The 13,819-nt window shown below is 39.3% G+C and overlaps 1 protein-coding gene across 1 annotated transcript in view; it reads left to right on the top strand.

Annotated features, from left to right (window-relative positions):
- Positions 1-13,819, top strand: part of LOC137496927 (uncharacterized) — a 221,144-nt gene that overhangs the window by 169,007 nt on the left and 38,318 nt on the right. The window contains exons 7-8 of the mRNA XM_068224994.1: positions 1,283-1,411; positions 11,018-11,135. Of these exons, the coding sequence (XP_068081095.1) occupies positions 1,283-1,411; positions 11,018-11,135 (247 nt within the window). The remainder of the gene's footprint in view (positions 1-1,282; positions 1,412-11,017; positions 11,136-13,819) is intronic.

The following is a 13,819-nucleotide window of genomic DNA, read 5'->3' as shown; positions in this document are numbered from 1 at the left end:
TTTCTACATTATCAATCATACCTACAGCTCTATCTGATGTATAAGGGATCAAGATACGACTGAAAGTTGTAGATCTCTTCATGCTGGGTGCGAATGTGCTATTGACTTTGTGTTATGACTTACTGTTTAGTCTCCAAATACCTTGAAATGAAGGTTTGCACAGCCATTAAAACTCCTTCGATATTTCAGTATTTTTCGGTGGTAAAAAGTTAAATATTTTAACACATTGGAATTTTTGTCAGTTACAGACTAAAAGTATAATTTTGCCAATTTCAGTTTTCTAGCTTGTCTGGCAGATTCTACTGACATGTTCATTTGGGGGGGGGGGGGGGGATAGGCCTTTCAGGAAACTTATAAGCCCATGAAAACTATAGACATTGGTTTAGAAAAGTATACCCCACTGAGTGAAACATAATGCCAACACTTGCGTTCTTATGCTGAGCTGCTGCAAGTTTCAAAATCCCCCCTTGGCCCACTTGGGGACTTTCGTGAATTTTCGATTTTGCAAGGGATCCTGAGGCCATCAGCTACTCTGGTAGTGAATATTAAGTTCCTGAGAAGCGTTGTTTTGTCTCATTAATTCACGTCTATTTTAAATTTTTATACCTTTATAGATCACTTCAGACTTCCATTTATATATATATATAGATGGTTTTGGAGGCCCTGCTGGCACTGAAACTAGCCGCCTTATTCCCAAGCTGCATGTCCGGAGTTCAAATCTGTGCTTTGAGTGACATTTTCACTGAGATCAGGACCTTGTCTTACACACATTTTTCCTCTTCAAAGTCTATAACATTCATCACTTTTGCTAATAATTAATTGTCATGCCAATTTTTCATATATTCAGAAGTTTCTGTGTACACTATCTTGATAATTGTCGAATGGGTATACACAGAAATGTAATATGTATTTACACTTGTTAATAGCATTTATCAATTAATAATAATATCGATTTGAAAGAATGAAATGGCATTCTGTTTTGATTTAAATGTCTTTTTCAAGTATAATCCTCCTTATCTGTCCTTCCTTGGTCAACTTTTGCTCTCTTCCAACCCAGGCGGTATTAGGTTCACAAGGTCTAGGATATCTTTCATTTTCATGCCTTTGGTCCTTTATTTTCTTATGCCGATGCCTTCATTCTTCAAACCTCTTCTTCTGTTATTGGTATTAATAAGAGGATGGTTGCACAGTTGTACTTCCTTTTAAAAACAATAATCGCTGCTACCCAAAGCGGGAAGATATTAAAGAATCCCAGTTCTTTTTTACTCTTTCTTTTTTACAGGACACACATCAACTTTCGAGATAGCAAGTTGACTCGTATCCTGCAGCCCTCTTTAGGAGGAAACGCTCTCACTGTCATCATCTGCACAGTTACTCCTGCTGCAATAGAAGAGACTCACTGTACTCTGGGGTAAGTTACTTGTTTGTATAACTTCAATGTGGTCTGTCAAATATCTCAGGAAGCTATGCAAATTCAGTAAACTCTTCAGTATCTAGACTTAGATTAACTGTAAAACTTTTTTCTTTGCGATGTTTTGTACACTTGTAAACTGAGCTTCGACTGCTTAAACTCACCCCTCCACTATAAGTGACGTGACTTAGTGTTGCATGTGTTTGTCGTCTTAAGCCTGTCCTACACAATGAAATTTTTGTTAAATTTAGGACTTTTTACGACAGTTCACAAGTATGTTCAATACTTCACAAGTTTACTTGTCAAATCACTTGCAGTACTAGAGAAGTCTTGAAGTTTTCAAAAGTCTTGAAAGTGAATTTGAACATGTTCTAATTGATCAAAGAATTGCCAAGTCCTTGACAGAATTGACCAGTGGAATTAGAGTATTACCAGTGCGTGCTTAAGCCGATAAGCTTGCTGCGATTGCCGGGAATCAATACAAGAAAAATGGCTTCGTCTTCACAATAAAGGCTTTTTGTGTGTTTTAAATGCTAAGTCTGAGGCACATCCCTGCCTATGTTCCGTGGACTCCATAGAGTACTACAATAAAATGAATAAGATGGCACATGAGGAGATTGCAAGAGATATCTCAAGGAAGTGGACAGCTGTTTATTACCGTATCGTAACCTATTGCAAGTAAACATTATCAGCAATGTTCGATTCGTTGATCAATTCCTATTATGTTTTCGTGCAATACAATATGAATTTCTGTTGCATTGCTATAATTTTTATTCAGTTAATGTGAGTAAATGATATGTTACATAACCCTTGCAAATATTATGGCAATAAATACATTGCAAAAATTATGTTAAGATAACTACAGTAATATTTTCTCCATGTAAATTATGGTCTATTGTATGTTTCTCTTTCTAAGAAAATATCCCACTGCTAGTCCAAGAACCACAACTGCTGTATGCCTTTTCTCCATGTAACAGTTAGAAAAAGGCAGAACTAGAAAACGACTAACACACTACTGTATGGCATAGGAGAGCAGACTGTATGCGATTTGGAAGAAAGAGGAGGAGGGGAATTAAATTAAATCTCTGGTACACACATTTATTTGAATGGAATGGAGTTTTGATGTGTGTCTTTAAAAAATGTGTTAAGACTATTTTGTTAAGGCATACAAATCTTTGAAAGTAGCAAAATTACATTTTAAACAGTTTTAGTGTTTTTTTGTTGTTGTTCTGGAGAAACTATTTATAACCTCTAGTGCCATTTTCATTGATGTTCAAGAAGTTTTAAATAACCCTAGTTTTTATCATGTGTTTATGACTCATTTCATATTGAGATTATTTGAATTACTGGTGCATATTATGTGATAAAGGACATTAGCATGGAAATTGGAAGTTGACTACCTCTAAGTGGCTGTCAGATGAAATAAATGTTAACCTCCCGGGTGAAATCAACATTGCTTCTACTTATCTGAAACTTAAGGAGGTTGCTGAAGAGATTTTTTTTTGTGAACAAAAAATTGGAGCTGAACTTTTGGAAAAAAAAAAATCTTCAGGAAGGAAAACTAGTATGGGCTTGACGAAGTTGCTCCTCTTGGTGCCTGAGGTAGCAAGGATGCCACCATACTGCCGCCAATTGAATTGATTTGCGCTAGAGTCGATAGAGGAACAAGACCTTCAAAATAAAAGGTGTAGAAAAACTTGCCTCGGAGGCCATTGACGATGCGATTACCACAGATTGGGAAAAATGATTCGACCATGCAAAACATCTTCAAACAGTGATTGAGTGAAGGAAATGGTAACGGATGAAAGAATGGAACCATTCATCAGTGTGAATGAGGACTACAGTAGAGATGGGCGAAGTAACACTGCTAGTTATTTCGAAACATTCGATACGCACAGAGAATTGCTTTGAAGTAGTGTGTCGACACGACACACTTCGTCTTGGACTGCAAGAGAAACTGTGTTTTGCGATGCATGTTGAAGCAGTGTGTTGAAGCACAGTGCACTTCCGTCTAGGACTGGAAGAGAAGCAGTGTTTCGCAATGGTGTGATGAAACATACGCTTCATAGCTAAGTTCAATTCACTGAATAAACTGTTTGATGTTCTGATAACTATAAAATATGTGGGCCATGAAATATTTAGTGATAAGATGTACAAACTACAGCATGATAAATAGTTGATATGCAGTATAATAGTACCAGTATATAGTAATAAACTGAGTTTCCTTCTTTGCTAAGCAGTTACGATGATACTGAAAGGGATGAATTTTACTGTTAAAAGCACACTGAACTACTACTAATTTGAATAATTAAAAGGTAATCTTGTGTCCTCATCCCGCGGTGGTACAGCTCTCTTCAGGCACGCATCCAATTCAGGTGAGCTGCATGTACCATTTCAACCACATACCAGCTCTTCCTGCATTCTTAAATTTGTGGGAGTACCAGGAATTGAACCCGGGCCCCTGAGGACAGCAGCTAATAGCTCTAACCGTACGCTACAGAGGTGGACAGTTGAACAATTATAAAATGGTTAGTGAAATTTAAGAAGGTACCCTATGTGCAATAACAAACTTAACCTAATCCCATTACAAAAGCATACCTAGTAAAATTAGTTGTTTAAGTGAACTAACTTTAATAATTATAAAATGAGTAATGAAATCTAAGAAGAGTCCGAAATCAGAATTTTACCTACATTAACAAGCAACCTAAATTAGGTCGGAAAGCATAGTAAAATAGTTAACTGGCTAAAGGAACTAATTTGAACGATTATAAAATGAGTAACTAAAACTAAGAAGAGTCCAAGATAGGTATTATATGTGCGTAACAGGCTCTACCTAATCCTGTTTAAAAATCTTACTACAAATTGGAGTTAATACATAATTTTTGAAACTTTTGCACCTGAAAAACGGGAGCGTCTTTCTTTTATTCTATGACTCTACTTTGAGAACAATAACGTCATTTTTCTATGTAAAACAAAGGCCTTACTTACATTGTGGAGTACGTTGTTCTTTTAGTAACTTGACTCGTGATTTGGAATATGAAGACTCTATTAAAGAGTGCCGGCTCATCTTCAGGGCAATGTCACGCGCAGTGTTTCTGTTGAGGCGAGAGGATAAACGCAGCACCGTCACTGTTTCATTGCTTTGCTGTTTGGAAGCATCAATGTAGCTGACGTGTACAGAACGACTGGAGTTTCTGCTCCCATGACATGACACACTGAGCAATCTCACTGCTTCAAAACAGTGAAGCTTTGATGTGTTGAGGCATAGACACAGTTGATATTTCCGGCTCGGTGTTTTGAAGCATACGCACACTAGCCAACTCTACAGATAGCAAAATGAGTACAGTAACAAGGATATTGTAGACTACCTTGAAGGTAGAAACAGATTCTTCGTACATTGTAACTTAATGAAAACATATTTCTTACTTTAGTTTATCTACAATACACAGTCCAGTATGTAGTATTTAAGTAAAAGTTGGGGGGGAAAGACGTAACATTCAAAATACGGTGAAAAAACCTCTGTTGCAGTTGCGTAGGAAGAACCCTCAAAGACAAAATGTTAGCATAACACTTCAAAACTGTTGAAATCGGCAGTCTTTCCTGAAGCTTGTACTATTGTTTGTTTTGCAATAATGTTGGAGTTAAACATCAGAAGCTTGAGAGAGAACAAATTGCCTTGTGCTCCGAAATGACTTGTTCAATAAGACATTTCTACTTCAGTTGCTGTATAAAACCTTGGCAACAGCATTCTTTTCTCTTACTCGCCTGATTTAATTGCAGCAATTATTGGCTCTTTGCTCTATAGAGTATTCATTTGTCTTGGTTGATATTGTAATCTTGTTGATATAGTAGTCTATTTTTGTGATATCCTGTATTCTGCATATTTGCTTGCATATGACTCTCACTTTTTTGACCAAAAATAAGTGTGAACATTTTCAGTGCATATTATATGCAGGGATTTGTGTGCAAAAGATCGTATTCCCGGGGAAAAAAAAACATGCAAGTCACATTAGGCTATTGAAACAAGACAACTGGCATATTTACCCTATTCACTGTCACTGCCTCCAGTCTCAGAGCTATTCTCGCGTGCATCATTCTGGTCACCAACTCATACTGCATCGTCCTTACTTCTGTCCAACGCATTAGTGATGCCTGTCTTCAAGAAACTCTTCACAATAACGTCTGTTGACATCGTAACCCAATCACACACGAGTTCAACAGACAGCCTCTTTAATTTGCCTGCTGGCGTCAGCTCATGCTCCCCTCTTCCCATCCGTTCGGCGTACAATTTACGTATGTTGTCCTTGAAAGGCTTGTTGACAGAAACTTCTAAGGGCTGTAGACAATGTGAGAGTCCACCCTGTAATTACGAGATAAGTTTTCATTTCCTGAAGACGTTTCTTCGTGTCTTCCAAGTGTCCGCAGAAACTGTCCCACACTGGCATTGCTGGGCATCGAAGCAGTGCCCCTGACCGTGCTCCCCACACCATATGGACCCAGTCCTGGACAAGAGCTGTGTCCATCCATCCTTTCTCTTGAACCTGTACATGAATGCCTTTGGGAATCTTTACTTTAGGCACTGTTCTTCTTTTGAAAATAACGTATGGTGGCAGTTTTCTTCCATCTGCAGTTATTGCTAGAGTGACAGTGAAATGCTGTTTTTAACAGAGTTGTACATACAAGCACTCTAAATTCTTCCTTCTTGTTGATGGTGGTGTTGCATGGCATTTTGAAGTTTATCAGGGTTTGATGTGCATTGCCAATTTGAGATAAGCGGTAATTGTTTTTCTTCCACATTGCTATCACATGGTGATGAAAGTCTGTGATTTTGTCGCTGAAATCGCTTGTCATTCTCGGGCAGAGAGATGTTTGCCTTCCCTGACACAATCCTTTTAGTGTCGTGAATCTACGGATCCAACCCTGGCTCACTTTCAGATCCGAACAGCTAATCCCTCCCTTAATCACTAGTTCACCAGCTTTGAAATGTAGCATTTCATTCAAGATACTAAAGCAATCATTTCGCAACTCTGTAACGTAATGAAGCAACTCGTCTTCTAGTTCAGGAGACTTACCAGTTTTTGGCCCTCTGAATGCCTTATGTGTTCGGTTGGTGGTTTCTAGCGCAGCTTTCTGTTTACGCCAGTAGCAAACATTAAACTCGGTCACGCTGAATTTTCGACCAGCAGCTCTGTTAATATATTCTTCAGCATATTTTATCACTTTGAGTTTAAACCCGGTCGTGTAACTCTCACGTTTCTCCATAACTTAAAGATCGACCTACACAAGAAAACTTAAATGAGAACCAAGAATGGAAAGTGAAGACAGAATACTGGTATTTGTCGACAATACAACAGACGGATGATACCTGATACCGTGATCACTTGACTGCCTGGACAGGGAAACGCTCCCCGTTCATGCAGAGGTGCCAGCTATTACGGATTGTCGGTAATTATTATGGATTTTACCTCACGATTACGGAATTACAGTCAAAGGGGAAATTATTACGGAAAAGGCTGGCATTATCAGGAATAAATAGTTATTTACGGAAAAAAAGAAAATGGAAAATGCTCCAAAGGATTTAACATTTCTCCTAAATCGTCCTCGTTTCAATGCTATTGTGACTTCCTTTTGCTACCCATAAGCGTTGTAAAATTCATTGTGATTGAAGGAGCTCAGGCGCTGCTCTTCTGCACTATAAATCCTTCAATGATGTTGTATTTGCTGTGTTGAAACGTGACAGTTGACATAGAGATTGAGAAAGAAGTTAGGCCTACATTAAGCACATCTGCACTGGAATCGCTTATGGTTCAGAAGACAAAAATGGCATCACAGTGGGAAGGATGCTTCAAGAAAATACACTGAAAAGTAGCTGCTGCTTGAGAAACAAGCTACAAGGAATGTTTTATCACAGAACTAACAGGTTGTGTGTAAATGTTATTCTGTAGTATGATATGCTTTGTACTTTCAAATAGATCGGCGGAGGGAAGGGCAAAAGGGGTATCATTATTAAGAAGGGAGGAGCATGCTTCGGACTTGACTAGAAAATTTTCTCGGGGGGCAGAGGGCGGTTACTGATAATCCATTTCAAAGGTTGGCACCTCTGTTCATGCGATGTGCTGTGCCGGACAGGTAGCTTTAAGCATATTGACAAAGTGAAAGGGAAGGCAGAGTGTGACTGATGGGCTAGGAATGCGGCCTTGGGGCGGCGGTTTGAGAGTTGTCTTTTTGCTACAGCAGCTAGCCACAACCGTTCTGCAGGTAGAAAGAAATTTAGCTTATTCTTATACTGTCACGTACAAAGTACCGTAACAGCAATTGGTACAGTCCCGATATTTAACGTAGGCATGTCGACGGAATACCCAAACTTTATTTCATTTATGTACCGTATGTTTTTATGGGCCAGTTGTATAAAGATATCTGACCGGAGATCAGTTTAGAACCTAGTTGTGAAAATTAACTGAGATTAAGATTTCTTCGCGTTGTACAAAACTGAACTCCGTTTACACATTTATAATTCAAATGTAATTGGAGTTCAGGAAAGTGGACGTTGCGATACCGCAAAACAAATGAAATACGAAATAGCTCTGCCCATTGGATAAAACTTAAAATGGTGGGATTGAACTGGCCGTGACTGTAGACAAATGAACGTCGTTTGCAGCATGTAATGGAATTTCTTTATATATGCTTTTCTTGCAGCGGACACAAGCGATGGAAAAACAGATATCTGACTTCCCTCAGTCAACCCTTGTTTTTTTCCGATCCTGACGGTATTAGGTTTGAAAAGCCTAATGAGTTGTTCATTTTCACGGTCTTCATGGCCGTTCTTTCTTTTATTTGAAGAATCAATTAGTGTTAAGAAGGGGTGATTGCTCAGTTTCACTAGCTTGTTCGGTCTTGTGTGGTTTTATATCGCATCAGGATAAAAATGTTGTCGCATACAGCCCATCACATGTCCGTTTTTCCTTTACAGTACCTACGGCGATATTAAAGGTGTTAAATCGTACATTTAGTCATAGTGCTTTCATGAGCACAGCAGAGTGAACGCGTAGCTGTCAGGGAAAGGTGAAGCATCTTTGCATCTCAGTAGCTAGCTCGTGTTTCACAGATAGTGCGAATCGAACAGGGCAGTCCCCAGCTGGCAAATGAAGCATGTTTGAATACATTAAATTTTCTCTAAGTATTTGGATCGATTTTCAGAATAATAATCACAGTACTGAACGTGTAATGCTCATAGATTGAAGGCTAGGTATAGAGAACGGTATAGTTCCATTAAAAAAAAAAGTGTAGTTCTAATTGGGACTGTCATATTTACAGAGAAACTCAATTTGTGGTTCGAGCTTTGTATAACATTTCATTTATGACAAGACTTTTTATTTATTTGAGAATCTTACGGTTCTAAGTCAAACTCGGTACTTTCAAAGAATTTAAGAAAAGAATTGCTGTGTTAACTGTTGTTCTAATTGTGACTTCAAGATTTTGAAATTGTGATTATTTGAAGTTTTCTCCTGATACTTTTAGGGGCATCGGAAGTCCCATAATAAGAGTGTTTATATGTGCATTGATATATGTTTTTTTACAATTGCCTGTTCTCATATTTGGCTGAAGATGACTCTCACCAGCATCAAAACTAGTTCCAAATAAATGCTACGACTTCTTTCGTTTAATATTGGTATAAAAGGTGGATTTTTAATTTTACTTATGTGTTATTCTCAGTTCAATACGGACTTGAAAAAGAAAATCTTAAATTTAAATTTGAGGAGCTAAACACTCTGATTTGGAAGTACAACTGATAGAGTGGTTTCGGCATGTTCGTGTGACAATATCGCTGTTGGTGGCGAAATTATTAAGGGGAAGGTGAATGAACTGGCACTAAAGATGGGGCTGGAGTTTCAGCGTTCAAACGTGTAGCTTCAGCTTTCTAAGGAACAGCACAGTATCACGTGACAGTGTGCGGAGAAGCAGAATCAGTGAACACTAGCGATGCAGACAGTTCGCCAGAAAGCGTGGCCCACATAATCGATTTGTATGCACCGAACAATATCTTCAGTGGCGATGAGACTGCATTGTTTTTTAATGCCTAGCCCAAACGGACTTATGGTTTTAAAAGAGAGAATTGCCATGGCGGGAAATCTTACAAGGATAAGGTCACAGTCCATCTGTGTTGCAATGTGGACGGAAGCGAGAGACTTCCTCCCCTCGTCATAGGCAAGTTAGAGAATTCACGATGTTTTAAGGGCATCAGGCACTTTCCGTGCAAATACAAGTCGTCTCCAACGCTACAAGCTACTTACAGCCCCTAGATCAAGATATAGTTTAATCTGTGAAGCGTGCCTACAGAAAGCGACTAGTGCGTTACTTTCTCCGTGAAGCTGCTAGAAATATTCCGGCAGGAGAAACACGCAAATGGAACATGATTGATGCAATGCGGAGTGTGACAGTTGCCTGGAACGCTTTTCCTTCATCGAAAACCAAGAACTGCTTAGTTAAGTGTGGTTTTGGTTCGCTAAATGTAGTAGAAGACAACAATGAAGATGAATGGGAGGAGTTATGGCAAAAGTCCGATGTCGGTATAACTTTTTCCAAATACATCGCCATAGACCACGTGGAGACTACTTCAGAAGAGCGGGATGCCGCCATGGTGGTCGGCTATGATCACGTGACTCCAGAGGGAGATGCAGCTACAGCTGATACGTTGAACACGACAAAAATACGGCTCAGGTGGCAATTATTCTGTCAAAAAATGTGTACCTTACAGTTTAGCCATATTGGATTGTGTGATAAGTGCAAGTGGTGCTGACGACGCTACAATTAAGGCTATGGCCCATATGGAGCAGTTCGTAGCTTGTGTTTATTAGAAAGAAAAAAAGATTAAGCAACCAACCTCTCATACATTCTTTCTTCAAAGTGAATAAGCCTAATGTGTGACAAAAAAACCTGCTACTGGACCATTAAACATTTGCAAACTTTTCAGGTACCGTGCAAAGTTATTTATTATTCTTGATATTTGTGTTAAATATATAACTGGGTTTTTGAAGTTTGTTTTGTTGGTGTCATGTTTTCCAATTTGGACAGTCTTGTTGGCTCCCTTGTACAAGTGCTATATACTGTACTTAAATCAAATAGTTTGGTTAAATTGCATCGTGCATATACAGTAGATTACTCTTTTTCTTTGAATCGTGTTTTATTTTCCTGGGTGTGAGGTTACGTTTGACAGTGTATGGCGTTATCCAAGAACATTATTTCAATAAATGCACCTTGTTGGATACATTTCGGAATTATTTTTTTCCCCACGGCATTTGAAAGGTTTAACTGTGAATCAAGGTGATTGCATGCATTAAAGAATCTTAGAATATTTTGTGATGCAGCAGTGATTGGAATTTCTGAATTTCAAGTTAGCGGCGGTTAATTCTAAATCACGTCATTCGAAGTCCGATTTTAGCATCCCAACGACTTCGAATTAACAAGGTTTTACTGTACTTCTATTCCCTCTTGAGGTGGTTCATGATAGGCGATTTATCATAAACACTTGAATAGTTATTGGAATAGAATCCTGTGTGTATCCTATGTTCCTTATTGTGTTTACAATTGGGGTTTTTTCATTAACAGGTTTGCTTCTCGAGCGAAGATTATTAAGAATGAACCTCATTTGAACGAAGTTCTCTCCGATGGTACATTACTAAAGAGATATGCTCGTCAGCTATCAAAATTGAAAGCTGAACTCGAGGTAGGTAATTACTTTCCTTTATATTTTAAATTTCCGTATATTTCACAATTTCTTTCAATATTTTGCCCAGAGTGATGTACTTTTGAGTGAAACATCGCTGGCAATTGTCATAAGCGAGTATATCTTCAGCTAGAATGAAATATATACTCTACCTGATCAAAAGGATCTGGATGGTCTCTTCTACACATAAGAGGCTAGATTACATAAAATCAGTTTCATGGTCCGTATCGCACTTCAATAGATTCACAATTAAGTATTTATTATTTTCCACCTAGTCGATACAATGATTGCTTAAGGCAATTTAATGATTAAAAGTGGTACATGTTTCGTATTTTATCGACTAGGTGGAAAATAATAAATACTTAATTGTGAATCTAAGAGGCTAGATGTCGCTATGGCCACTGCAGCCGAGAGCTCTATATGTTTTATTAATTTGAGATACCTGCAGAATTAGTGGAGCAAACCAGCTTAAGTGTCGTCAAGCATCGAAGATAGTTCTTGGTTGCTGCATCAGTAAGGAATCAGTCAGGGTCATTTCTGCCCATAAGTTGCCCATGTTGACTTTCAGGGTCAGTATTGTGATGGAAGAACACAACCACAATGAAACCACAGCTTGGAAGGCTGCATGTGTTGACTGTTCAGCATTGCAGAAGGCTGTACTGGGTACTCATATATCACTGTGAATTCTGCAGTGCCACTAGTTGTTTTACTATCTGGGAGATAGTGGGTTCGAATCCCACTGTTCACAGCCCTGAATACTGTTCTCCATGGTTTCCCATTTTTCACACCAGGCGAATGCTGGGGCTGTACCTTAATTAAGGCCACGGTCTCTTCCTTCCAATTCCTAGGCCTCTCCTATCCCATCATCGCCATAAGACCTATCTGTTTCGGTGCGACGTAAAGTCACTAGCAACAACTAAAAAATTTGCTAGCACTGTGACTGTGCACTGAGAGATAATAAGAGAACTGGAGTCTAAGGCTTGGTCACCCACCCATGAAACAGATTTTGCCAGTGATGAATGCCAAGCACTGCGTTTGGTGATGTCCGTGGACATACGTGATTCGGAATTATGAATCTCACTATTCCATGTAGCTGTCAGATGGAGGGATTTGGGTATGGCAATTGCCAGGTGAACAAATCAAGGCCAGCCTATATAGTCCTCGTAGTGAAATTTGACTTGGGTAGGCGTGCAATGTGGGGGTGTTTTTCCATGGATGGGACATAAGTATTTGACTTGACCGAGTTTGAAACGCACCTACTTAACTTGCTACCAGCCTATCAACATATCGTTATATTAGGGGACTTCAGTACAAATCTACTTATGAAGAAATACGATACTAAGAAACTAGAAGACTTGTTTTCCTCATGTGACTTGACTGTCCTTCCCTCTGACCTTACTACCCATGTACATACTGCCAACATCATTTCCCACACCTTAATAGATCTCAAAGTGACTAACAACCCTCAGAAAGTAGTAACCAGAGTCCTGCAGAGAGGCCCAGCCCATGAGCTGCTTCGGCAGTAGGCTGCAATGGGCTTTGAAAGGCTCAAACATAAGAAGCCCGTGACGTCATCGCACGGGCCGGTCTGGGCCAGCGCTATGTCATTCGGACGTGGTGAGCCAAAGACAGCGCTGTGGTAGTTCTATGGGCTGACTGCTTCAATGTATACAGTGTACTGCGTGTCAGCGAAGTGCGTTGCTTTACAGTAGAGTAGAGTCGATCAAATTTGCTGTGGTTTTCAGTTTGACTTCTCTTATCGGAAACGAATGTGGACTGTAGTTCCAAAAGAAAGGAAACCGTGGCAAAAAATAGTGAAGTAAAAAAAGAGAAGGAACAAACGAACTAAAAACCGCACAATAAAAGACTTCTGAACCGGATCCTAAACTTAAGTCATATTTGGTGGACCGGGCGAGTTGGCCGTGCGCGTAGAGGCGCGCGGCTGTGAGCTTGCATCCGGGAGATAGTAGGTTCGAATCCCACTATCGGCAGCCCTGAAGATGGTTTTCCGTGGTTTCCCATTTTCACACCAGGCAAATGCTGGGGCTGTACCTTAATTAAGGCCACGGCCGCTTCCTTCCAATTCCTAGACCTTTCCTATCCCATCGTCGCCATAAGACCTATCTGTGTCGGTGCGACGTAAAGCCCCTAGCAAACAAAAACAAACATATTTGGTGGCTTCTCGCGTGGATTTCGTAATTTGATAAAAGTAATCATTCCTCGGTACTGTACTAAGACATTATCTGAAAATCCCTGAAGTATAAAACCTCACTGAAAAATTGAGTTTCATTTACCCCAGAAACTCTTTGTAAACCAAGTGTGTGGTATTGCCTTTTGGGGCTGAAATGACCATGTGACATAGAACTGTACACGTGAGAACGTCTTCTCTCAAGTAAAAAAAAAGGTTTCTTTATTTTTAAAGCAGATTACAAATACATATTTTCACATCTGTAACATCTTCAGGTTTTGAGATATATGTATCTGCATAAAAAGAATTCAACCCCTTCAACAGCCCTTCCTCCACCCCCACCTACGTGGATTTTCCGAAAACAAGAAAGAGTGACACGTTTATTTATTTTTAAAGGACATTCCAAGTACCAAGTTCCATGTTTGTAATACGTAAAGTTTTTGACATACACGATATACCGGTACTCATTTAAAAAATTCACCTGCTTTTTCAATTC

Source organism: Anabrus simplex, chromosome 1 (genome assembly GCF_040414725.1).
Source record: "Anabrus simplex isolate iqAnaSimp1 chromosome 1, ASM4041472v1, whole genome shotgun sequence".
Classification (NCBI taxonomy): Eukaryota; Metazoa; Arthropoda; class Insecta; order Orthoptera; family Tettigoniidae; genus Anabrus; species Anabrus simplex.
The sequence above is the reverse complement of the archived record's forward strand: the minus strand, read 5'-3'. Positions and strand labels throughout refer to the sequence as shown.